This window comes from Chrysemys picta, chromosome 1, assembly GCF_011386835.1.
Source record: "Chrysemys picta bellii isolate R12L10 chromosome 1, ASM1138683v2, whole genome shotgun sequence".
NCBI lineage: Eukaryota > Metazoa > Chordata > Testudines > Emydidae > Chrysemys > Chrysemys picta.
Window position 1 is genome coordinate 28,912,142 of NC_088791.1, and position 27,690 is coordinate 28,939,831.

The 27,690-nt window shown below is 40.7% G+C and overlaps 1 protein-coding gene across 5 annotated transcripts in view; it reads left to right on the forward strand.

The window, feature by feature from the left end:
- Positions 1–638: 638 nt before the first annotated feature.
- The window catches only part of PIK3CG (phosphatidylinositol-4,5-bisphosphate 3-kinase catalytic subunit gamma), a 51,307-nt gene continuing 24,255 nt past the window's right edge, over positions 639–27,690 (forward strand). For 2 of the 5 annotated variants that reach the window (XM_042848609.2, XM_005292362.5), the window contains exons 1-5: positions 639–772; positions 14,682–16,697; positions 19,030–19,095; positions 19,204–19,429; positions 23,975–24,078. In XM_042848609.2, coding sequence (XP_042704543.2) covers positions 14,694–16,697; positions 19,030–19,095; positions 19,204–19,429; positions 23,975–24,078 — 2,400 coding nt within the window. In that variant the 5' untranslated portion in view covers positions 639–772; positions 14,682–14,693. Of the gene's footprint in view, positions 773–5,257; positions 5,397–13,322; positions 13,475–14,681; positions 16,698–19,029; positions 19,096–19,203; positions 19,430–23,974; positions 24,079–27,690 lie in introns of those variants that run through there. The other 3 variants (XM_042848610.2, XM_065554161.1, XM_042848611.2) reach the window with 2 other exon arrangements.

The window sequence follows — 27,690 nt, forward strand, 5'->3', positions numbered from 1 at the left end:
CACACACTGCACCAGCAAAAAAACAAAACATAAACCCACCGCTTGCACCACCGTACCTTATTTCAGCTGGTGAACTAGCACCGATGCAAGCCCCCTGTCACAGGGGTGCAGGCAGCACCTCCGGGGGAGGGGGGGGCAGACTGTGCCTCACTCCGAAGTCACACACAGGATTTGTTTCAGCAAGTAGGAACATAGCAGACCGGGCCATACCAAAACCTAGCACTGCCACAACACTTGAGAAAGGGGGATTTAAAACTCCATCGCGCCCTCCCCCAATTCCTCAGAGGCTCTCCTGTGCTCTGCACTGCCCCCCTGCACTGCTCCACTCACAGAGCACCCCCGTGCCCCCCCACCCGGGCAGCCCGCCCCCTGCGCGGGTCACAGGGGATGCCCTGGGCTTTCCCCCGCGCTGTCCTTCCGCCGGGCGTTGCCGCAGCTGCCCTGCAGAGTTGTTCCGCGCCCGCCCCGGGCTGCCAGTGCCCTGCCCCGGCTCCAGGCCCTGGCTAGCGTGGCCCGTGCGCGGCACTCGCAGTAGCTGCCAGGTGCCGGGCCGGGCACCACAGGGCCGCTCCCGCCCAGAGGCTCGGCGCCGAGCTGGACCAAGCGGCTTCAGCTGCCCGCCGCGGCTCCAGGGGAGGGCTCCGCAGCCGGCTGCCCAGTGCGCCGGGAGTGGGACAGGCGGCGGCTGGAGCTCCGGGACTGCAGTCGCCAGGCTCCCTTCGCCCGCGGGTCCTGCCCGCCTCCCGGCTGGGGAAACACCTGCGCAGAGCCGGTGAGTAGTGAGAAGTGGGGCTCGCCCCGGGCTCCAGCTGAACAGACTCGTTTGTTTCCTCCCTGCCTCTCCGGGCTACAGGCAGCTGCTGGGACACGCACCTCCCCGTGCGGTCCGGGGGCGCTGGGTGCGGGGAGGAAGAGGAGGCGGGTTGTTGTAACAGCAGGACTCGGGGTGCAGCAGCCCTGGAGCGGGGGGCGGCCTTGGGTGCAAATGATATCCCGAGGGGCAGGTGTGGGCCTTAGAAAAAACGGGTTTTGCAGCTGTTGTGTTAACTCCAACACACGTTTCCAACCCAACTTGGTTTGAGGGCTTCAAAGCTTGTTTGATTCACTTTTCCTCAGCGAAAGCTATCGTATAGGCCTACTACTTTTACCTTCTGGGAGTTCCCAATTCTCAGGCCCTGATCTTGCAATGAGCTCTGTGCAGGTGGACCACTTGCCTGTGCAGAGCCCCACTGAAGTTAAGGGATAGGGGTCAGATCACCTTGCAGAAGCCTTCCTTACTTTCCCACTGACATAAGCAACCCTGAAAAAAAAAATCTTAATATAGACAAACAGAAACACACTAACCAGTGGGTACAGCTCTAACCGTTGTAACACCAATGTACTGTATACAAAGACTGGGTGGGGTCAGGGATTTTTGGCCCCTAATTTTCTAATGCTGCTGTAGCTCAATCCTCTGAGATTGGTTTATTGTTAGTTCACAAGACCTGGAAGTGTATCCTGCACACAGGTTGGCTATTCTTACAGTTGGCAGGTGTATGTGCTTTTAAACTCCAGTGTGACTGCTGTAGATTTTAGAATCTAAGGAATTTCTGCTAAATCTGCATAGTGACCATTGTAGAATTTATGAGTTGTGGTTTAACTGCTGTGGTGTTCTAAATTCTGTAGCAGTAAATACAGACCTTCTACGCTTTGGAAGAATTAATACGGAAGCATATGTAAATATTTCTTAATATAAATGACAAAATAGGTTAGACTGTTTAAAACCTAGGAAAATTCATAGACTAATGTGTTAATTACAATAGAGTTAACATTAATCATTAATTTAATGTGTCATTATCAGTGTTTTAAGTTTAAATTTATTTTCAAGTTTTTTCTTGCAGTTTTTTTTTCTTCCTGTAGCAATTTAAACTCTGACTCATAACTCTCAACGTATTTAAGCCCTGATCCTGCAAATGCTTACATATGCAAGTAACTTTACCCAAAGGGACTATCCATTTGAATAACTGGGAGTGTAGATTAAATTCTTCAAATCAGGGACTGAGTCTTCCTACATATTGTATGGTGCCAAATAGAATAGGGCCCTAATCCTGATATGCTATAGCTCAAACAGAAGTTATGGGCTTGATGCAGAAATTATTGGGTGAAGTTCTTTGGCCTATGTTATGCAGGAGGTCAGACTGGCTGATCATAATGGTCCCATCTTGCCTTAAAATATATTAATTTGATCTACTGCAGTATAAATATTAAACACTAATAAATGGATTTTCTCATCTAACAAATAACGTCTGTTGTGTCCATCCTATACATATAGGCCATAAATCTTCCAATTATTGTACACACCCTTGTGATTTCCCTGTACCTAGCATGAGAGGGGAGTGTTGGTGGAGACTAAATCGCCATGCAACTAAAGACCAGAGTGTTGTAAATAAAATACACAATAGGAAGAAGTAGGCAGTAAGAGGAATGCTGCAGGGTCCTTCATTGTGAATTTCCTTACTTTCAAACTTTTGTTTGCTTTTGTGCAATATTACTCTATTGTTAAAGTTATGTATAATTTATAACTTTACTATATCTTATTCAAGATTTCTGTTTGAATTTATGGAGGCAGCTAAAAGTTTTAGCTCATTTCAGAATCTGCCACCAAACCTCCCCTTTGACTAGAGATCTAAACATCTTTAAATCACCAGTGGACACAAACATGCTGAGGAACTACGGTAGCTGTTAGAGCATTCTGATTCACTCAAAGTCCTATTGATAAGAAGCATGAATGTGTATGCGCCAGTTGTTAGCATACTTTCTAGTGGGTACCAGCATTGGTATTCTGGTTCATCTGAGATTTAGTAATTTTCTAATGGGTTTGACATAATGGGTATGGGTACATACAATTTTGTGTTTTACAATATCTTGTTTGCATAGTTCAGCATTGGATTGTAACAAATGTGGAAAAGTCAATACCCCTGCACTGGAAGGATACAATCCCCTGATGCAGACACAGAAATTTAATATCCAGTACATTCTGTATGGGAAAGGTTATACTGAAAACAACCTAAGTTGTGTATTTAAACCAATATAGTTACACCAGTATAACCCTCCATGTAGACATCCTTATTCTGCTACGGAGTGCCTGTTTGTTTGTTTGTTTGTTTTTGTTTGGGAAACTAAACTGAAAAAAAGCCACTCCTATACCAAAATACAAGTTTTTCATATGGTGGGTTATGACAGTATGACTTTATCAGTATAACTGGGAAAACATTCCCACCTGGACAAGCTCTAATAGCACTTGATCTTATTCAAAAAGCGAAGTTCAATAGATATTGTGACTATTTCATAATACAAAATATAAAATTAAAGCCATAATAGTAATAACACGTTGTCTTTCTATATAATATTTCATCAGATCTTCTCAAAACACTTTACAAATGCTAATTATGAATTAAACCTCACAACATCATTAAGAACTAGATTAGTAGTATGCCTGTATTGGGTAAACTGCAGCACTAAGAGATTAAGTAATTTGCCCAAGGCATATCTATATTTCTATTGACTAGAACTAGATTTATCCCCGGTATAACCATTTTGGCCTGAGGAGTCCATGTTTCCAGTCCCCGAGACTAAAATGACAAATAGTTGCTAGCTATTGTTGGTGCCCCAATATTGGACCATTTGTCTTTTTTCTTCTGCAAAGATTTCTATTTGTTTAATCAAAGTTTATAAATTAAATTTAAAAATGGTCCAACTTCAGAAGTTTCACTTCGGATAAGACTCTGAAGTTTGAATGGCTCAACTATAAAATTACACTGGAAATCTTTTGAAAACTGCCCCCTCATGATATTTTCAATACTTCATAGTAGGGTCAAAAATATCAAAAGAAACATCATTTTCTTAGTGTTTGGGTATCTCCAGTGCCAAAGAAAACCAGGAAATGCAGAGACTTGCAAAAATTAAATACAACACAGAACAAGAGTTCACTCACTTTTTTTGAAATGCCAAAAAAGTTTTGGCTTAGTTCTTATTTTACCTGAACCTGGCTGTTAATCCCTAGTTACCCATACGCTCTGTTTACATAATAGAAAATGTGATCTTAAAATAACTGGTTTTGTATTTTTGGCTTTCTGTAACTTTGTCATTACAATGTAGATATGGAAATGTGTATTTAAAAAAAAAAAGGAAGAAAGAATAAAAATAGGCTTCCCGAGTGACTCGATTTGCAGGGAACTTCTTTAGTGGTGTTAGATGCCACTAACAAAGGTTCTGTGATTTTTGTCAGAAGCTAGGAACAGACAACAGGGGATGGATCACTTGAGGATTACCTGTTCTGTTCATTCCCTCTGAAGCACCAGGCACTAGGCTAGATGTACCTTTGGTCTGACCCAGTATGGCTGTTCTTATGTTCTTACTTACATGGGTCAATACACATGCCCCCACATCCAAACCGAATTACTATTAACTATTATACTATGGTATAACTCTAAGGACCCAATCATGATTGGGACTCCATTGAGGTCTTCACTGTACATAAAAGAGAGACAATTCCCATCCAAAGGGCTCACAATCTAAAGATAGAGTAGGGCATCTGAACTGGAGTGGACCTGAAGGTGGGGGTCAAGGCCCAAATGGAGATCGGAAAGAGGGACTCTAAGGCCCAGACAATTGGCATTGATGTCCTAATACCATGCACTATGTCTGAAGCAATGGATGGCAGGACCATTAGCTTATCACACAATACTGCCACCCCTGTCCTTTGCAAATGGATGAATCCAAATGAGTTTTTTAATGGCTGGGCAGTGTATAGATTTACTGTCTATTATGTAAGATGACAAACATCAGCTAGTTGATGTTTATCGGAATAGTTGACCAGGAAATGAAGTGTGTTTGTTTTGGAAGAATTGATCTTTAAACACATGCCAACCAACCGTAACAATGTTAGGACTGGTTCTTGCTGGCTTTTGCCAGATCTAAGGAGGCACAGCCATTGAGATCCTAATGAATCCAAGTATATTTAATAATGTCAGGGCAATGGGATTCCATTAGATCCAAGAATGTTTAGGTAAAACATATATGGGTCCATTGACATAAAAACTCACTGCTAGTAGTTTGTGGTTAGGACACATTCTTTCATTTTACAAATTTTTATCTATGGGCAGGTCTACACTACAGGGCTCAGTCAACCTAAGTTATGCAATTCCAGCTACGTGAATAACATAGCTAGCGTTGACGTAGCTTAGGTCGACCTTTTGCAGTGTCTACACCACGCTGGGTCGACGGGACAAACTCTCCTGTCAACTTACCTTACGCTTCTCGTTCTGGTGGAGTACCGGAGTTAACGGGAGAATGATCGGCAGTCAATTTAGCAGGTCTTACCCCCGGTGGATCAATCACCATCCGTCGATCCCCCGGTAAGTGGAGTCAAGCCCTATGATATATAGAGACAGATTTTTTTCTAACTATATTACAAAGTGTATAGAAATTATATTAAAATTATGTAAAAGAATGTTAAGGCTGCAAGTGAAGCACTCAGAAGTTAGGGAATGCTAGAATTAAAGTTGCCCAGGCATGTTTCTGTGATGTTCCCCAGGCTACAATCTGGACTGTTGGACAGCTGCATCCGCTCAGTTCTCCAACCTCAGGTACTTTTTACACTGCTTTGCTGTGAGAGCAACCACTCCAGGTCTGCTCACACCCAGCCTCCAGTGTGTAAATTACCTCTTTAGTCAGCCAGCCAGCCACCCTTGAATGGTACTCCAGGGCGACACCAGCAAATTCCCAGTCCCAGATTTTCCCCCAGTAATGTGCGTCTTGTATTACCCAGTACTCTCCTGAACAATACAAGCTCATATAAAGTCAGTCATTTCATTAATAGAGCTTGATATGCACAAACATTGTTCTCTCAAATGGAGTTCCCCAGACACTTCAATCCAAACACACACTGACCTCAATAAAACAAGTTTATTAACTGCAGAGAGAAAGATTTTAAATGATTACAAGTAAAGAAGCATAAAAGTCAGAATTGGTTATAAAGAAATAAATGGTAAAACACAATACCTAATTTTACAAGCTAAGTGAATTTAAGCAAAAAGGTTTCTCTCACCACATGCTTACAGCAGTCTGGGTGGATTTCTTTCAGCCACGACGCCTCTCCCAGTTCAATGATGCTGCTTTTGTCTTTCAAATGTTATTGAGGCCATGGGTAGAGATGAGGGGAGAGAGGTGATTTGGAGCCTCTGTTCCTCATTTTTAATCTCTCTCTCCTCTTTGAAAATCATTTCCAGCTGGGGTTCAGGTGGCAGCCAGTCTGTTTGCTCAGGAACCTTGAGCTGTTCCATTGCCAAGATGTAAATTTCTCGCTCACACCCTTCTTCCTGCCAAAGAATGGCCACTTAACCAGGTGATAATCCATTTGATTTTGTGGACACCTGGCTGAGGCATCAGTTTGCCTTTTGTCTCTGAGGAACTGGTTTGTGCCTGCTTTTCTAAACTTGGCGTATGTCTCAGCAATGTCATACAGTAGAGTCTTATAACTTTACATACAATGTGGTCACACACATTTTACAAGGACAATAATGTTCAGCAAATTCTGTGTTTTCAAATGATACCTCACAAGGCATACTTTGTACAAAATTGATCATAGTCTTGTAAAAAGGATGAACATAAGGATACAAACTTTCACAGTTTCCCCCTCACCCAGTGTATTTCTGTCCCTGTCATTGCCTACTCCTCTTCCCTTTGCATATGAGTCAGGCTGCTTCCCTGCTTTCAGTTCTGGTGCCCAGCACCACAGTGACCCTCTCATCTAGAAGGAGCAATCTCAGGGAAAGTCTTGCTCCGTTCTGACAGAATCTTCAGAGAATTTAGCTACCAAACTCCAACAAACCTCATGTACAAATGGTGATTTGCGGAGGCTTGTTATTTGGCTAATTTGAGTGAATTTTTATGGGGCTAGAAAAAAAAGCACTTCCATGACCCCAGAGCAACCTCTTCCCCACTTGCCAAATTTCAAGTCCTTGCTTCAAAGTTTTGAGGTGCTGGAGCTTCTCAACCAAAAGGATTAGGAATTTTTTTAACATTTGCATTGGGATTCCCTCCGAGACCTTTTGTACTCGGCTTATCCAGAACACCTTGTCCATTTCTGGGAGAACACTTCATCCAGGTCTCTGGGATCCCAAACATTCAGTTTGACTCTGGATTTCATCACTCAGTTCCTATAGCAAAGCTACATTGAGTTGATCAGACTCACGCGTACAGGTTGGATATAGGGCAAACCACACATCCAAAGTTACACAGACAACCTCTTCCTTTCTACACGTTTATAAAGTACATTGCATTGGCTACATATTAAATCAGACATTTTTGGATTGGGTTGGTTACTTTGCAGGAACCAATCCCTATACAGAATGCTCTGTCTGTGTGCTCTTCACGTGGAACCTAATCTTTACGTTCCAGGTTTATCTTGTCTATAGTCCCTATCATCAAGGTGTTTCTGCTTACCTTAGCTAGCACAGACATCCTGACTCCAGCATCCTGTTTGTCAAGCTCCTTTTTTACAACTTAACCTTCCCAATTATGCCCACTAAGAAATGAGGTAAGTTACTTATGTCACGCCAGGACTACAATTAGCAAAACAGCATATTTCCCCCCCAAACTCATTCTCTGAAGCAGCTGAACTTTAAAAATAAATTAGTCTGAGTCTGACACCCAGCATGGAAAATTTCAGCCCTAACTTTTAAAGTTTGGCAAAGTTAAAAGCAACTGAAAACAGCATCCTATAAAGGAAAGTGTTAGGCCATCTTAACCATTTGCATCCTTGTCAGCTCTGTCTACAATAGATAAAAATGGCTGAAAGCCATTTCTAGCTGAATGAGGTGATATCTTTTATTGGACCAACTTCTGATGGTGAGAGAGACAAGCTTTCAAGCTTACACAGAGCTCTTCTTCAGGTCTGGAAAACGTACTTAAAGTGTCACAGCTAAATACAAGATGGAATAGATTGTCTAGTATAAGTAGCTAAAACATATTTCAAGGGACGATTCGAGGTGAACTGGCTTGTTTTGTAGGTAGCTGTGAAACTCTGAGTAGGGCCATGTCTACACTTACAAGCTTACAGCAGCACAGCTGTACCAATACAGCTGTGCCTCTGTAAGAGCGCTCATGTAGCTGTGATATGCTGATGGGAGAGAGCTCTCCCATCTACATAATAAAACCAGCTCAATGAGCGGCGGTAGCTATGTTGGCAAGAAAGTGTCTCCCGCTGACATAGTGCTGTGTACATGAGTGGGTGACGGGTTGGACCCTTTGAGAAGCCATCTGATGTGCTGAGATACCACTGATTCTACCTGTTCTGCCAGCATGGTCCCCCTTTAACCTGACTTGCTGAGCCAGGCTCTTAAAACATCCTCTAATACAGACACAGGCAGAGCCATACCCAGCTGCAGGTCAGCTCTGGGAAGACTCAGCTTAAGGGACTTGCTCCAGCACTCAGATGTCCACCTCCCTTGGAGTGCAGACCCAAAGATATATTAGGAGATTTGCCCCCTTCCTCAATGTGGAGAGAGGTGTGCACACTTCTTACCCCCACAGTTAGAAATACAGAAACTGGGTTTAATAATAAACAAAACAAATTGTATTAATTATAAAAGGCAGATTTTAAGTGGTAAAAGGGGTAACAAACAGAAAAAAGCAGATTACTAAGGAAATGAAATCAAACACACAAACTAAGCTAATTTCACTAAAGAAATTGGTTACAAATAGTATTTCTAACCCTAGATATTGTTGTAGGCAGTTTGCAAATCTTCTGTGGTTCAGAGTTCCAGTTATATTCCTTTTCAGACTAGACCGCGTCTCAATCTGGATTCCTCCCTTGCCTTCAGTTTTCCTTCTTGGGCAGACAGGCCATGGCGAGGAGGAGTCCTAATTGCCTTCCTCCCCACCCTTAAATAGGATTTACATAAGGCAGGAATCCTTTGTTTCCCAAACTTGACCCCCCCCCCCCCCTCCTTACAGTGGAAAGTTAGAAGTCGTCCCAGGTAATGTTTTAGTATCAGGTGACAAGACCACCTGACCCTCTAGTATCACAGCGTCCATGAGTCAGTGGCAGTATGGAGAGTCCACAGGAAGGCCAAATTTTTCACAGTCTATAGTCCTCGCTGATGGGCCATCTCCCCTGTCTGGTTTTTCCATTGTTGTACCTGAAGTGTTAGTGGGCGTCACCCAAAACAGCATAGTTGAATGCAGATATAGTCAATATTCCTAACTTCAGATACAGAAATGATACAGGCATACAAATTGGATAATCGCATTCAGTAAATCATAACCTTTCCAATGATATCTCACATGAGCGATCTTGCATAAAGTGTATCGCAGCTATGTCATATTCATATCATAAGCATATTTTCATAAAGAATATGGAATGACACGTCACAGAGTGCTTATGCTGGCAAAACTTATGTTGCTTGGGGAAAGGTGATTTTTTCATACCCCTGAGTGACAAAAGTTTTGCCAGACATGGCCTAAGTTTCCCAGACATAAAAAAGAACTCTGTGTAATTCAAAAGCTACTCTCTCTCTCTCTCTCTCACCAACAGAATTTGGTAAGGTAAAAGATATTACCTCACCCACCTTTTCTCTCTAATATCTTGGGACTAACATGGCAACAACAACTCTGCATATTACTAGCTGAAGGCTTTTCAGTGGCCTGTAGCAAATGAGTTGACAGCTCATTGTGTTCCTTAACAGAGTTGCTATTTTGGGTCTTAAACCATGATGGCGATGCTATGAATAAGGTGAATTAGTTACTGTGAAGATTTTTTTCACCTCTGTGAAGTGTTAATTTCAGAGCCTAGGGGTATGTCTACACTTAAACTGCTACAGCATCACAGCTACAGCAACGCAGCTGCATCACTGTAGTGCTTCAGCATAGACCCTATCTACACTGCCAGGAGGGTTTCTCCCATCGGCGCTGGTAATCCTCCTCCCCAGGACACGATTCTTCCATCGACCTAGTGCTGTCATATCAGGCGTTTGGTCAGCTTAGTTATGTCTCTTAAGGTTGTGGATTTTCATATCCCTAAGAGACGCAGCTATGCCAATGTAAGTTTGCAGTGTAGACCAGCCCAAAGACTGTTTCAGTGTTTTGCCTCCTGTGTAGATGGGGCTTGATCTTTCTGGAAACCAGGAAGCTTGTTTAGTGAAGATGGCATCTTAAGTGCTGTTGTGACTAAGGTCTAATCTACATTTAATACTGAGGCCTAGTCTACACTAGCATTTTACATCGGTATAGCCATGTCTCCCAGGGGTGTGAAAAATTCACAACGACGTAGCTATACCAACATAACCCCTGGTGTAGGCTGTCCTAGGTCAGTGGAAGAATTCTTCCATCAAACTAGTTATCATCTCCAGGGGAGATGGATTACCTATGCCAATGTGAGAATCCCTCATCAGCGTAAGTCAGTGGTGGGCAACCTGCAACCCACAGGGCACATGCGGCCTGTCAGTAATCCACTGGCAGGCCACGAGACAGTTTGTTTACATAGACCATCCGCAGGCACGGCCACCCACAGCTCCCAGGGGCTGTGGTTTGCCGTTCCCAGCCAATAGGAGCTGCAGAAAGCAGGAGCCCACACCTCCCTGTGGTCCCGCAGGTTGCCCACCACTGGTGTAGGTAGTGTCCACACTGAAGCATGACAGCACTGCAGCTGTTCTGCTGTAACAATTTAAAGGTAGACAAGCCCCAGATTGACATAGCTACAGCCCTCAAGGGTGTAAAAAATCCACATCCCTGAATGCTGTAGTTATGCTGAACTAACTCCTGGTGTAGACACAACTAGGTCAATGGAAGAATGCTTCTGTTGACGTAGCTACCATCACTCGGGGAGGTGGTGTTCATACAGCAATAGAAAAAGCCCTTTCGTTGCTGTAAACTCTGTCGCTACTACAGGTTATGCCAGCATAGCTATAGCACCATAGTTATGCTGCTATAGTCCCCCTCCCCATAATATAGACCTAGCATAGGCATGGATGTCTAAGGGCTGGTCTACATTAGGAACTTACATCGGTATAGCTACATCTCTCAGGAGTGTGAAAAATCCACACCTCTGAGAGACATAGCTGTACCGACCTAACTCCTGGTGTAGACTGCACTAGGGTGATGGAAGAATTCTTCTGTCATCCTAGCGACAGCTTCTTTGGGAGGTGGATTACTTATTAATCGTGTGATTAATCACACTGTTAAACAATAATAGAATACCATTTATTTAAATATTTAAATAACTGTGATTAATCAACAGCCCTAATTCTTATGTAAAAATTAATTATAATAAAAATGTTTAGTACAGAAACTCCCCAAGATAATGATCCCTCGAGATAGCAGGAATATGAGATGATGACCTTGGCAAACAATGAAGAGTCCTGTGGTACCTTATAGACTAACAGACGTATTCACCCACGAAAGCTCATGCTCCAATACATCTTTTAGTCTATAAGGTGCCACAGGACTTTTTGCAGCTTTTACAGATCCAGACTAACACGGCTACCCCTCTGATACTTGGCAAACAATGCATTTTAAAAATCTTGGCCTACTGGGAAATGTATATTCATATAAATTTCTCAGTCACAAATCTAGCATTTTGGAGCAAAGTCACTAAAACGTAGTCCAACAAACAAATGTTCCTTTAACGTGTCCATCCCTTCTCTTTCTACCGCACCCCGCTCCTAGTTGTTGTCTTTGGCCAGTGAAGACCAAGAGTTCAGAGGTGCTTTTGCATGAGTTCACCTCCCACCCCGGGGGGGGGAAGGAGGTTCAGGGGAGAAGGCACCTTGTCCTCCAGCTTCTTGTCACTCACTCTGGCCGCTCTTGTTTGTTGTGCCACCATTCACTCCACCACTCCATCACCGATGGCCCTGTGACATCACCTTCTGCTGCCACCTGCCACTGTGACCTCTGCGAGTTGGTCTCTTGAGGTTCCACCCAGCACTCAGTGATTTCACCTCTCAGTGGGAGAACCTCACAACGAGTGCAGGCTGGGCTGTCTTTTCCACAGAAATGCAGTCCTGCAGCAGGTCTAAGCACTTAGACCTGATTATTAGTGATTTCAGCTCTAGTGGTCACTTAACAAAACAAAAGACTCTCTATGGAGCCTAATAAGCTCTATCTTTAAATAGGGGAGCGGGATAGGTCAAATAGTGCCTGCAAGTTTTAGGCACAGCCCACACCACCAAGCAAAACCCCTGTCTCTTCCTCCCCTTCACTCTACTGGGATCTGTAATGAAAGAGGTCTTTTTGACTTTCATAACCAATGTGGCAAGCCTAGAAGTACCGGGGCCCTGAACTGCCAAGCCTAGAGGTGCCGGGGCTCAGCCCTGGCAAAAATTAAGTACTGAGGGTGACCCCCTCAATCAGGGCAAGTTAAGTACTGTTCTGCTGCCCTTTATTCATACAATAAGGATAACAACATTTCATGACCCCCACATTCAATACTAAAGTGATTTGTAACTCAACACCAGCCAAAATTGATCACTTGGGCAACGCAGCTCTGTGGGCTGGATACCTAGGTAGAGTAGTTGAGTTCATGTAAATACAGCCTGGTCCTGAAGCCTTCCCCCTGCCCTGGCTGTCAGGGGAGAGCTCATTCAGACCTTGCTTACAAATCATAATTTAAAATTATAAGGTTGGCCAATATTGCCGAAACGAATGTGCCAACATTGTCAAGAAAACAACAGCTGTGTGAAGAAGCTATTCTTCGTTCTTTTCAAACCTATTATACTTTTTTCAGGTACAAGTATTTTATCATATATTGTATATGCTTTTAAAGTGTGTATTAATGTTTCAATTCAAATTTCCAACCAATGACTAAATTGGCAACACTGTGTAACTAGCTGACCACTGTCAGGGTGTTGGGGAAATTCAAGGGGTGGGGGTAGGGAAATCCCTGGTAGTCAATCTAGTCAAAAGTCCTAAGGACTACCATATGGGCAGCATTAGAGCCTTAATTGTGTCTTGTTTAATTTGTTCTTTTTTTTCCTTTCTTTTTAGTACTAAGCATCTATAATTTGGCTCTTTCACATATAGTTCATCTGTATACAGAGCATTTCTTCTAGTCAGCTAGTTTTATGCATATGTCATTGTTTTAATTTTTATTAATGTTTTTATCTAAGTAGGTAATTTTTAGCACATCCCTCCCACCCATGAGTTTTAAAATTAAGTTCTGGTTTTTGTGGTTGCCAGTACTGTAAATATATTTGTTCTGTTCTAACAGGAAAAGCATTCTGACTTTTTTAAAATGAGCAATCATATGTATAATCAACTTGGTTAAAACTTCCTTCCTGGTAAGTGCAGCACTTCCTTTGCATCTGGATATGAAGGCAAGCAAGAAAAGCAGAACAACTTAAACAAACAACTTTCTTGTGAATGATCATTTAAAAAAATACTTTAAAATTAAACAAATGAGTCTTATTCAGCGACTCATCCTGTGCTTTGTTATCAGGTAATGTTTCAATTTGATTTGGTAATTATAAATATGGTGCCCACAGTTATTTGCTTTCCGAAACATTAAGAACGAAGTGTGGTCACCGTGTGTTCTGTTGTTTCAAGTTAGTTTTGTTGTATGTTCTTACCTTTTGTTCTAATATTTACAAGGGCACGATGAGATTGCTGGGGCTTTTTGTAAGCAAATAGAGGGAGGCTTTATGTATAAAAGTTTTTTTTTCTAAAAAAAATGTTGAAATAATTAAGCAATCTAACATAATTTGTGAAGGAGAGATTGAAGGGGAACAAATGTAAGTACATCCAGTCAACTTTGCTTTCCTCAGCTGAATACTCTGTAAATAACTTCCACTTTGATAGTGTAGAGCAGAGACTAATTGTGAGCGATAACATTTTTGCTTTCTTAAAATCAGCAAGATTGTCTTAAAATTTCTTTCTAATTTTGTCTGTTTTAGATATTTTCACTTGCTATAAAATGTACTATATTGTCATTGGCTTGCAAACATTTTCATCATATTAGGCTAAAATTTAGATGTACATTATATAAGGGATTTTAAAAATAAAAATATCCTAACGCTTCATCATGGAGGGGGGAAATAATCAACAGTTTCGCTTTCTGTGGGGTCCACATAGAAACAATATTTGTCTCTTCTGCTACTAACAACATATTTTTCTCCGGAGCTTATTTTGACATCATTCTGTGATACTGGCTCACTAACAGCAAAATGTCTTTTAATTGTTAAAATCCATTTGTGTTAATTTCAGCATCCTCCAAAATACAGGAGGGGAAAAAAAATCAATGTTTGCCAAATTCAAAAGAGAAAATCAGTCGGAGCAAAAAACCATTGTCAAGCTTCTAGAGATCACAGTTTCTACTGAAGTCTGGGAGTTTAGGCCCCTGATGCCCTCACAGGATCAGGTTCACAATTCATAAAATGTATTTGAGTGGATAGTGTTCTATAAATGCACAATTTTAATTAATTATTGCTGTACCTAATGTTTGGTTTTAAAATTAATAGATTGATTCAAATAAGCCATCCTGAACAAAAATAGTTTTATATTCAGAAACTTTTGGAATATATATTGTATATGTAAAGGTTATGCTTAAAGCTTGTAGTTAAACTTAACAAAAAGAGCTAATGTGTCTATAGAAGTACACACACAGAAATTAAATGAGAAAGTGATCAAACATTTGTATGTTTTGCTAGATTTCTTCTGGCATGGAGTTGGGGAATTATGAACAGCCTGTTGTAATGAGAGAGGAAACCAAACGAAGGAGAAGAAGAATGAAGCCATATAGTGCAGCAAGTAATTTGTCTTCAATGGAACTGATATCCATTGAGTTCATTCTGCCTACAAGCAATAAACATACTAAAGTGCAGGAAACAATGTTACTTGAAATAGCTGGCAACTGTACTGTTGAGCAAATGAAAGCACAGATTTGGATGCGTGCAATAGAGATGAGCCAAACCACAGACTTTTACCATAAATTCACCCCAGATCAATTTATTCTTCAATATCAAAAGAAAGGGCAGTGGTATGAAATTTATGACAAACATCAAGTAATACAGACGTTGGACTGCATACTGTATTGGAAAGTGTTACAGAAAAAGGTAGGCAAAATCTATGTGGTCCAGAAGCAAAATCCAGCAGAGGCGGTTCAGGAATTTCAGACGCAGCTTAATGATTTAATTGGCTATGATGTCACTGATGTTAGTAATGTGCATGATGATGAGCTAGAATTTACTCGTCGCAGGTTAGTCACACCACGAATGATTGAAGTAGCCTGCAGAGATCCAAAATTGTATTCAATGCATCCATGGATTACATCCAAGCCACTCCCAGAATATGTGTTTAAAAAGATTAGTAATAACAATATTTTTATAATCATACATAGAGGAACAACTAGCCAGAAAATTAAAGTATCAATTGATGACACGCCAGATATGATCCTTCAGAGCTTTTTCACAAAAATGGCAAAGAAGAAATCTTTGATGGATATTCCTGAGGATCACAGTGAACTGGATTTTGTTCTCAGGGTTTGTGGCAGAGATGAGTATATCACAGGAGAGACGCCAATCAAAGATTTTCACTGGATAAGACAGTGCCTGAAGAATGGGGAAGAGATCCACCTAGTACTAGATGACCCTCCTGACCCCAAGGAGGATGAGGTTCAGAAAGAAGAATGGCCCTTGGTGGATGACTGCACAGGTGTTACAGGATATCATGAACAGCTGACAATAGATGGAAAAGATCATGAGAGGGTGTTCACTATCTCTTTGTGGGACTGTAATAGAAAATTCAGGGTCAAGATAGTTGGCATTGATATCCCAGTGCTACCAAGAAATACTGAACTTACTGTGTTTGTTGAGGCTAATATTCAACATGGGCAACAACTTCTTTCACAGAGAAGGACCATATCTAAGCCTTTTACTGAGGAGGTTCTGTGGAATACTTGGGTTGAATTTGATATTAAAATTAAAGATTTGCCTAAAGGAGCACTACTGAATCTACAGATATATTGTGGCAAAGCACAGGCATTATCCACAAAGGTTAGCCTTCAGTCACATGATTCCCCCAACTCCGATTCTAAATGCAAAACTCAGCTACTCTATTATGTAAATATTTTGTTGATTGATCACCGTTCCCTGCTACGTAGTGGGGAGTACGTGCTTCATATGTGGAAGATTTCAGGTAAGGGGGAAGAGCAGGGAAGCATCAATGCTGACAAACTTACATCAGCAACCAATCCTGATAAAGAAAACTCAATGGCTATCTCTATTGTTTTGGATAAATATTGCCACCCAATAGCTTTGCCCAAACATAGGATAACATCTGACCCCCAAGGGGATAGGACAAGAGCTGAAATGCCCAACCAGCTTCGAAAACAACTTGAAGCGATCGTAGACACTGACCCACTTAATCCACTTACTCCTGAGGACAAAGAATTATTGTGGCATTTTAGATATGAAAGCATAAAGCACCCCAAGGCATATCCTAAGCTGCTTAGCTCAGTGAAGTGGGGACAGCAAGAAATAGTGGCTAAAACATACCAGTTGTTAGCTAAAAGAGAAGCTTGGGATCATAGCACTTTGGATGTTGGATTAACAATGCAACTTTTGGACTGTAACTTTTCGGATGAAAATGTAAGAGCAATGGCAGTTCAAAAGCTGGAGAGCTTAGAAGACGACGATGTTCTGCATTACCTTTTGCAACTAGTGCAGGTAAGGTATATTTGCATTCCTGACATTAGTTTCCTTGAATATTTGCATGATCATTAAAATGTTCCAGTGTTATGAATGACCTACTGTTTGAAGTCTCCAATGTTAATCAAAACACTGCTCATAAAAGGAATTAATAATATCCTTAATTCATTTACCTTTGTTATCATTCACATGTCTACATTAACAGTCTTCTTCAAATTTCCCTTACTACCAGTGTAGCTCTAATGATGGAAGCACATCCTAACCACTGGGTTTTCTAATCCTGCTCAGAGCAGGTCTAGGTCACATGATAGTTAAAGCACCAGTTGTATAATGATCAGCGGAACTGCAGTCAGAGAGCCCATGTTTCCCTGAGGTAGGGTGATCAGATGTCCTGATTTTATAGGGACAGTCCAGATATTTGGGGCTTTTTCTTACATAGGTGCCTATTACCCCCCACCCCCTGTCCTGATTTTTCACACTTGCTATCTGGTCACCCTACCCTGAGGGACTTTTATTGACAGGACACCAGGAAATGTGGGGAGTTTGGTTGGAAGCAACACAGCCACGTGGTCAGAGCAATGCACAGGATTTAATAAAGTTACGTCTTCAATGTAACCTGTATTCAGCTTTACACTAAGTGATTGAAACATCAGTGACCAGTCTGTACCAGTGCTCCTGCTATTGTTGCCACTGTTGGTAATGAAACAATGACAAATTTAAAGAAATTGCTAGTTTAGACAAGGCCTGACACAAAAGTTTTGGGTTGTGCTTAGGTTCTGCTTGCAAAGTTGTATGAAGAATCTTTCATGCTACTGTGCATGCATCTTATCTGGCAATACTATCAATCTTGTACTTTCATGTACTTGTACTTCTCCTTAAAATTTAAAAAGTATAAAACAGTAAACTAAAAGGCATGGCAAGGAACCATGGTTCTAATTCCATACATAGGATTTATTCATTCATAGAAAGTTAGAAAGATCAAAATCAGGGTTTTTTTGGAAAGTGAGTTACAATCCTGTTTGCTTGAAATATCTCATATATGGTCTCTTGCTAGCTGTTGTTGCTGAAAGCTTGAGATCAGTTATACGACAAAGCATTTCAGAGATCTGAGTTTGAAAAGAGAAGTTTCTTTCACTTTCACTATAGTTTGCTTTGGGGTGGGAACACTGCGCCATTGCAACTTGCAGAACTGAGGGCATTATTGATTGCAGATGAAATTTGTAATAGTACAATTCTGTAGAGTAAATGCATATCCAGCTACTCTGGTCCTATTCTGCATCTTTCCATACCTGGCAGCTCTTTCTTTATAAAGGTTATAAACTCCACAGCAGCAGACACAACTAAATATCAAGGAACCTGTGAGCAAATTCTGCAGTAACATTGGGCATCTCCGTGGCAAGGGAGCCTGTGGACCTTGTAAGCCGCACAGGTTCAGAGGTAGTTGCTGACTCCTAAGAAAGTGAAGTTGGCGCTTCCAAATTTGCAGGAGCAGTGCTTCTGACAAAGCCTCTATATACTCTCCAGCCTCATCTTCACCCGTCTGGAGGTTGGGCTTCCCAGACAGGACGTATGCAATTCAAGGTTTGTAAATTTTAAGGCCAAAAATTACCACTAAGATTATCTAGTCTGACCTCCCACTTAACTGCTACTCTGTACGCTCTCCTTTAAGACAGCAGAGCTTACGGACAAGTAGTTGTTTATTTTTAACACATTTTTGCACCCAAATTGGGCTCAATTAATATGCAGGCTGGCGGATACACGAGTGCACACAATGCAGGATGCTAAAATTATTCTTTGTGCATTTTCTAAAATAATTTGTTTCAAGACAATAAACATTAAAATGATTTTAAGAAGGAATAAACTACTGAGGTATTTTTAGTTTCTTTCAAAACAAAGGGAAAAATTCTGGGTTAAAACTTTTATTAAATTACAATAAACACAATAGTTTAATGTAAAACAATATTAGAATGTTTTGTTTTATTGCCACCCCCTCATCTGAAGCTCTGAGTACTGTCACTACAGTGCACCAACATTCATGAGTGTGAAGTTAGACTGGATGGCTTTTGTTTGTTAATCTTCTGTCACAATAATAATGTCTCAAAAAAAAAAACCAAAAACCTAGCATAGAATCATAGAATGCAGTGATCAAATCACATGCAAAGAAACATCAGTGCTTTTTCCAACTTTTTTTCTCTCTAAAGACCTATGCTTTTCCATAACATTTTTACTTTGACAGAGCTCTATTCTGTTGATGTCATCTGTAAATTACACATATAAGAAAATGCAACAAGGTATTATAAATATTTTAAATAAAATATGTATTTCTTTGATTTTTATATGCATTTTTTAGGCTGTGAAATTTGAACCCTATCATGACAGCGCACTAGCCAGATTTCTACTAAAACGAGGTTTGAGAGTAAGTACTTCAAATTTAAACAACATTAAAGTTACAGGCATTGTTAAAATTGACTGTTTCTCAGGAGAATGTTATGTATATTAATTTTAGCCTTTTCTCTGCCTTTAGAACAAAAGAATTGGTCACTTTTTGTTTTGGTTTTTAAGAAGTGAGATTGCTCAGTCCATGCACTACCAGCAGAGGTTTGCTGTGATCCTAGAAGCCTATCTTAGGGGCTGTGGAAAAGCCATGCTACATGATTTCATGAAACAGGTTCAGATAATTAAGTTGCTGCATAAAGTCACAATGGATATAAAATCAGTTTCTGCTGAAAAGTACGATGTCACCTCTCAAGGTATTTATTCATAGGTATTGCTTCATTTGTTATGTAATGTGTGTCTTTTCGCTCCATGTGTATTAAAACCAAGGCAGCAAACAGTACTGTTTCTCTGAAATGTCCATAAGAGTAAATTACTACTTCTGCCTCTGAGCATTACAATATCATTCTTCTAAATAGCCACATAAGTTGTGGGTGTCAAAGAAGCCAATAATATATTCACTTGTGGAAAACTGCATTAATGCGGAGTTAAGGTTGGAGGCACTCAATGGTGCGCTGTGTTCCTGGGTGCTTTCCAGAACTCAAACGTTGTAAAACCAGGAAATGCAGAATTCAAGTACTCTAACATTCTTCTAATCTAAGGCATATGTAATGTGACAAGAAAAAACAAAAGACACATGCTACCATGAAATGAAGAGGTAGGATGACACCACACTATACAATCTTAACTCCTCTCTCCTTTGTGTATGACTGCAACACAGATGCAAGTGCAAGTTAATGCACCTCTCCTGGTATAAACGAGAAGCAGTGTGTTCTCAGTGAGGGGTCCTGGGCTCTGAAATTAATTTTCCTTCTTGATTCATCAGAGCCATGGATGTGGTGTGACCTGCAGGTGATGCTGCAGATGTTTATGCAGACTTTTCCTAGAGAAGTGGAAGGTTAATTGTAGGGATTAATTAAGGAGCTGACTGGTAGGCTCTTGGAAAATGTTGCTTTGAGTTGGGAAAATTATTGGAGATCTCGCTTTCTCTTTTCACGTATTTATTTATTTTTGAGAGAGAGAGAAATGATCAATTGGTATGAGCCTGGTTAGGTGCCCTGTTTTAATTACAATTTGTATTAAAGTTGTGTATGTGTTTTATTACGTGCCTAGCACCTGAGATAAATTTGAGTGAAACCATACTTTTTTATCTCAATTAAAAGTGAATGGATTTTTAATTCAGTTCATTGATTTTATAAAGGATGATACCTTTTTTCAGATTTTATGGTATATTTTACATTTGCTGAAGAAGCACCCATAATAAAACATAATGTGAAGTCATATTTTTCATTAAGCCACTTTCTCAATATATCTCATAAACCAGTTTATGCTCCAAGCTAAAAGTCCTTAAACAGTGTTTTTGATTGTAGTAAGTGCGAGGCTTCATTTCAAGTGTCTTGGAGCATTCTTACCCAGAACGAAAGAAATGTTTACTTCATTTTTGAATATGCCTCCTGCTTTTTGAACAACTTTCCAGATACTTCATTCCTAGAGGAGAGAATTCCTTTCACTACTATACCTGCACCGTGACATCTTACCAGTTCTTTTTCAGCATTTACCATGCTGAATCAACCACCAATAGGAGCTTGTAACATGACTGGTTCCAACAGTTGGAAAACCCAATTGCGAATAGTGCAACTTCATATCAATCCCAGAAAGTGTTCCTTCAGTCCAGAGATCCTGATGTTGTTAATTAAAAAGTAAATTCCAAGTTCATTCCATTGTGAATATCAGCTTTGAAATCCCAGTCCAACTCACCATCCTGTAAATTGATGTTTCCAAGATAAGCCATTACCGGGGCAATCAGTTGTGTGAGTAGACCTGAAACAATGCAGTGTTCACCCTGGATGACCCACGTATTTTTTCAGTCTTGCTATGTTTTCACTTTTATCCTGCATTCCTAAATTCAGGAGGAGTTTTGTCATTTTAAAGACTGTAAAATTGCAGCCATAGTATTTAATAACCTAGACAAACCCTCCTGTGTCATGCCCAGTGTTCAACATGGTGTTTGTTTGGTTGTGATCCTGACAAACCCCGTTAAAAACTTCTACATTTTAGAAGAAATTTAATTTTAATTATTTTACAAAACACAGAGAGAGGCTTCCCCAAACTTCTTTGATCAGAATATCTACTTTTTAGGAGGAAACTTGAAGCTTCTGCAGCTATATATATACAGAGAGAGAGCTTCTGAAATTTCAATCACAGCAATTAGCTTTATGTCCAGCAAGTTGTCTGTCTTATGTGATTTTTTTCTTTCTTTCTTTCTTCTCTTTCACTCTCTCCAAAAATAGTGTAATATATAACAGGACCTGAAAAGAGTACTTGGGTGACCAAGTGTGACTGCTCTGCATTTTTCAGGCTACTCACATGACTGTTCCACTAATGAGTTATCTAACTTGTTTTTGAAAATATGGGATATGTTGCCTTAACTACTGCCTTTGGAAATGTCACTGCCTAGCTACACTTACTTGTTAAGAAATGTTTCCTAACGTTGCTCCCAAACTTTTTCTTCCTTTAACTTCAGCCTGTTGCGCCTTTTGCCCACCATCTCCATTGACTTCCTTTATTTATATTGTCAGTCTGAATGTGTTGGATCACGTCTTCTCCCTTTGGTCTTCTCTTTTCTAGTCTTATCAGTCTTTCAATCTTATCCCCTAATTCTTGTATCTCTGTTTTTACCCTTCTCAGTACTTTTGTTTAGTCCTTTTTTATCTTCCCTCGGTTTAGGTACACAGTATTCCAGGTGCAATATCACCATGGCTATATCGGGTAATATTTCCCTCATTTTTCATGTCAGAATCCCTATGTATATATCGGAAAAAAAAATTCTACACGGGCAACACACTTTAATCTTATACTTGTTTTACTATCTGCTTTCATCCCTGGATCTGCATAATTGCTTCCTAAATATCTTCAAAATAGATATCTGTGCAATTGTTTCCTCTCTCTAGGTTCTAGTTTTGAGTTCTTAAACTAGATCAGCTGGAAAATCTTATTACTTATAGATACCTATGTTCTTTTTTTTTTTTTTAATTAACTAGTTCCAAACCTTTACTGTGATCGCTTTAAGTAATTGGTATTCAATTTCTTAATTATGTGGTTTTATATCAGATAGCTTATTGAAATTAACATGCTATATCCTGAGCACCTTTGTGTAGTAAATCAATAATTACATTGTAGAAAGCTATTAGATTTGAGAAGGCCTATTTTAATAAACCCTAGTTTGTCTTTAAAGAAAGGTGTCTAATTATAATGTTCACATATTGACTCCTTTATCTTGCACTCAGATATCACACTAGTCATCTGGTATTTTCTAGGCCTTTCTTTCCTAAAAGCCTCAAAGATAGGTGTCATTTGTTTTTGTTTTTCAATTCCTGGGTGACTCTTAATTCACTGAACTTTATAGCAAAGATTTTGAGATTTTTCTCTGTTAGTATTTTAAAAATTCTAGGTGCATAAATGCTTTGTCTAGCTTCTTCATTTTCCAGTGGTCCTTTGTTTCCCTTCTAATTTTCCTCTTTTTTTGAGGGTATAATTATTTATATAGTGCCATCAAGATGGTGGGGCGCTTGAATAGCTAGAACTTGTGCATATAGAAATCCCTGTCTTAATTTCTTTTTATTTTAAATTGGTGTCTTGTTTGTTTAATATACAAGAAGAGTACTTCCCAGCATATTGCAGAGAGGGATTGTGACTGGCTAGCTAAGATGGAACAATGTGTATTTATTAACCATTCCAGTTTAAACTGAAGGATCAGAAATCTGGAGGGGCTATGAATGGATCTCCTAATTTACATATATGACTATTCAATGCCTTGTTTACATGATCAGCAGATGTTCTGTTTGCTAGAATTTAAAACTGATAGAGCTGCAGTATGGAACATTCTTTAAGAATATAGTAATTGCTTTGCCCTTGGCTGGCTCCAGGTAACTGGTGGCTCCTTGAGGCTCTGCCTCTGGTTGCTTCTTGCCCTGGACTGGATGGAGGGCTGTGGTCGGTTGCTCACTCCTGGTGCTGGCCGTTGTCCTGGACTGGATGAGGGATCTGCTGCTGCCTGCCATCAGTTTGGGGGATACTCTGACTGAGCCGCTAGCCCTTAGTTGTAACTATTCCTTGCACCCTGGCTTGTGAGGATTGGAGCTCTAGCTGTAACTGCCTGGCTGTTGCTGGAAAGCCTTGCAGTCACAGAGAGGGAGCTAAAGCACTGCCCAACATCACTATAGCTGTAGGTCCAAATCTGTGGCCAGGTGTGGTTGGGGGAACTATGCTCCAGGGAGGCTATGTCTCTGGCAAGAGTCTTCATGGCTTCAGTATTATTCACACTAAGCATCCAAAAATCAGGAGATTTGTTTAAAAAGTTGTGTTCTTGTCTTCTAGTTTTGAACTTTTAGGGGTCATGTTTTCAGGGTTTTTTGTTAATGATGAGGGCTAGAAATGTTTTTTTAATGAAAGCTGAGATTCTCATATAATAACCTGAGTCCAGGAGTTGGATCTTTAAGAAAAACACCAAATTTTACAAGACTAGTGGTAACATCATGAAAGTTGGTAACACTGTGACTGGCTGTCTATGGTTAGACACCCGAGGACATTTAACCAGATAGAGCATCCCTACCAATAGAATCTCCTTGGATTTCCAAATCAGAAGAAGCTGCTAGAAGGTCTTAGGCATAAGCAGTTCAAAAAGGTAGCTAAAAATAGGAGCCTTGCATCCAAATTCTGAGACTTAAAAGGTCTAATTAATTGTAACTTTCTGCTTCTAACTTTTGAACCCAATAATGGTGATTTATTTTTTGCGATTACAGTTATCACACAGCTGAAACAAAAGCTTGAAAAACTGCAGAACAGCAAACTTCCGGAAAGCTTTAGAGTTCCATATGACCCTGGGCTGAGAGCAGGAGCACTAGTGGTAAATATATTTTATTATTTACAAATTCTTCATGGTTTGAACATCTCTTATCTGCAAATATGTGTGATTTACATATCTGCCTCTTCAAATCATGTACCCAAAAGTCTTGACTTCACTTCTGCCATAGATATCCTCATTTATGGTTTTACCTCAGTTCACTTTGACAACCCTATCTTTTCTGTGGTTACTCCCCTTACCTATGATGGATCACAGACCTCAAACCTGAGTCCATGGGTCCCCAGGCAGCACTCAGGTCATGACTGCCACCCAGCAGCTCACCTGAGTAACTAGGGACAGGTTCAAAGAAGGTCTAGCTTGCAGAGGGCCCTGCCCCAAAACACTGGGGGAAACATCCAGACCCCCAACTGGCTAAGGAGCACAACATAAACCAGGAAGTAACAACAGGAAGCTGCGCGAGCAAGTAGCGGAATCCTTGGCTGGCTGTGACTACCTCTGGATTACCTGACTCCTGAGCCCTGCATTCCTTGCTGTTCCTGTCCTCCCATCCCAGACCCCTGTCTACTCCCAGTTCCTGCTGTCCTGCTCTACTTTGGCCCCTGCTGCTCTGCCTTATCCCTGACGCTGTCCTCAGCTCTGATCCCTGGCCTAGCACCCAACTTTGTCTCTAGCTCTGACCTTCAGCTTTGTACCTAATGTTGTCTTTCGTTTTGACCTTCTGCTCTGACCATTAGATCTGATTTCTGCTTCAACCACTAGGTATGACTGCCCATGGCGCAGGCATTGCACCACCTCGTTGAGCCATTGTTGATACAAAAGTCTTCTCTGCCATTTAGAATAACCTTTCTGTATCTCTTCAATATACCAAATTGCTGTTTTATTTCAAATCTCAGCTTAAAAGTTCTTTTCATTGCCTTTTCCTTTCTCTCTGCTTTGAGTTATTACCTTATTTTTGTAAGTATCAGTTAATTGTGCAAAGCATTTTAGGATAGAATTTATGTTGTGGTGATACAGAAAATATTCTATTGCACAGTGTAGGAAGAAAGGCACTGATTGGCTTTGTATACACAGAAGTGTTACATTTATCCAAATGTAATAAAAGCAATCACAGTGTGGACCTTCCGTCTAACATAACTAATTCAGTCTCATAATCTATTTTGTGTAAAATGGCCAGTAGTGTAAAATTCTCTTCATTCATACTTCATTAATGAAAATGTTTTATACTGTAAATACCTAGATAGACAGTAAAATGCCGGTCACTGCAACATGATCACAGACACGTGTCTACCAAATTAAGAGGTTGATGTGGTATGACTATAGAATCAATTAAGCGGTTGATGGGCTATTCAGATACTGTAGATAGAAGTCACAATTGGTTTGGTGGCAATGTGACTTTTTTTTTTAGACACTTTGCTGCCACAACAGCATTTGATACTTTCCGTATAGACTGTGAAGCTCACAACTCTACCAGCACTTCCCTAGATAAGGGAAATAAGTGAGTTATAGGTGCAAATGGTGTGACATCAGAAGGCAGACAGACAGTTATTCACAAGCTATCCCTTCCTTTTATTCCTTGGATACTAAACTCAAAGTAATCTGTGAACAAAGGCATGTTTATTATAGTGGTTACTTTAGTCCAGTGTGAGTTCCACTTTCCATTCAAACACATTTTTTTCTATTTTCTCATATCTTTAAAACCATTTTGGGCTGAAATTTTCAATATTTAGCCTCAGCCCAAATGTTTGAGGCCAATTGGTTCAGTATTTTTAAAGTAATTAAGATTTAAGGCTGGCACTTTCACACATAGCTATAAAGCCCAGTTGATTTTGAATATTTAAGGTGCACTGAATTACATTAGCCGCAGCCTTGCATAAGCATGCTCTGTCCATGTGCTGTTCATATAGAACCTGATCTTTACATTCCAAGTTTATCTTGTCCATTGTCCCTAGCATCAGGGTGTTCCAGCTTATCTTAGCTAGCACAGACAACCTGATTCCAGCATACTGCTTGATAAGCCCATATTTACAACTTAACCTTCCATTCATCTTCCCAATCATGCCCATTAAGAAATGAGGCAGGTTATGGCAAACCAGGCCTACGTTTCCACTCCTTTAATTTTCTTGTTTTTAATGTTAGTATTTGTTTCATTTGTGTCCTATTGCACCTTTCTGTGCTCTTTTTTTCAAGTTTACCAAGCAGCAAAACATCGTCAAAACCACAGTAGTTATAATAATTTGAACCACCCTTAATATTAGGTTAAAAGTACGAAGCAGGGGATGCAACTTCACCTCCGCAGATAGAACCCAGAAGGATCTAATCCCACATTATAAGCTTGCTCTGCCTTTAAAGCATCCTTCAGTAATTTTAACTTTGCCTTTATTTTAATGACATTCTGAAAAACTGGTACAAAATGTAAAAATCTTTCCATTTATCACCACGAGAAATTTAGGTGTCAAACAGAACATAGGCCAATTAAAATAACATTTCCTGGGTCCGTACCAGAAGTGATCCTGTTAAACCACCAAACAATACTTGTCATCACCAACATAGGCAGTTTTTACTTTACCAACATCCCAGCCTCTGAACTGTACTGTGCCATTTGACGACTGTTCCCCCAGATTGAACCCACATGCTGGCAACTCTTACTCTGCACATGTAAGTGCCCTCCTGGTGCAAGCAGCAGTACAAGTCCAGAGCTTTCCGGACTTTGCATTGTCTTGCAACAGAATTTGAGGAAGGAAAATAAAACTTCTTCCACGCCGGACGAGTTGTAGTGCTTTTCACATTTAACTTCATGTTATTGGACCTTGGTTAAATTTCTTACCCTGTACCAATTAGTATTACATCCCTTGTACCAAATTTTTAACATTTCTGTGGGGATAAAATAGGGCAACCCTCTTTGTTCTGTCACTTAAGGCATCTTTTACTTTATATAGCATGTCATTGTTTTTGCCTTTTATCTTTCATGTTCGAAAATTAACTTTATCTTGTACATAAAAAAAAAATTACAACATCATACGTATAAAATAGTTACAAATTCTTTATCAATAAATGTTTTGCTTTGTTGACTTTCAAAATACAGTACTCTAGATGCTAATTCTGGCTGAAACCCTTGCTCATGTAATGGTTGAAGTACTTCTGCTGCTAGCTTCTGTTCATATGCTTGTTCATGTTCCCACAGCCTTTCTATGTCAACCATTGGGGATGCTAGCCTCTGGCCCCACCCCTTGTGCCTGAGACCCACCCCTTTCCCACCGGAGCCCCAAGTCCCCCACCGCGGCCACCGGCCCCTAACCTCAGGCCACCCCGCCCGAGCGCCCCTCGCCTCGGCACTGACCCCAGCTGCCTCGAGTCCCAGGCCACAGGCAGGCCCGCCCTAGTCCCAGCCCACTTTGGGGAAGAGGAGCAGCCTGCCTGGGCTGGGGCCATGGGGGAAGCGGCAGGAAGCAGGAGACGGCCTCGGGATGGAGCATGGGTGAGGCCAGGCCTGGCTGGGGAGGCTCAGCCTCCCCGGGCCTGCGATACTTGTCGCTGATGATGTCTTCTTGGTTTCAAAGTGATATACCAGTCCCAAAAAGCTCAGCTTCCATTTCAGGCTCCCTCCAGGTTTCATTGCTTCCTGACCCTGGCAGGCTTATGCATTCTGAAAGTTTA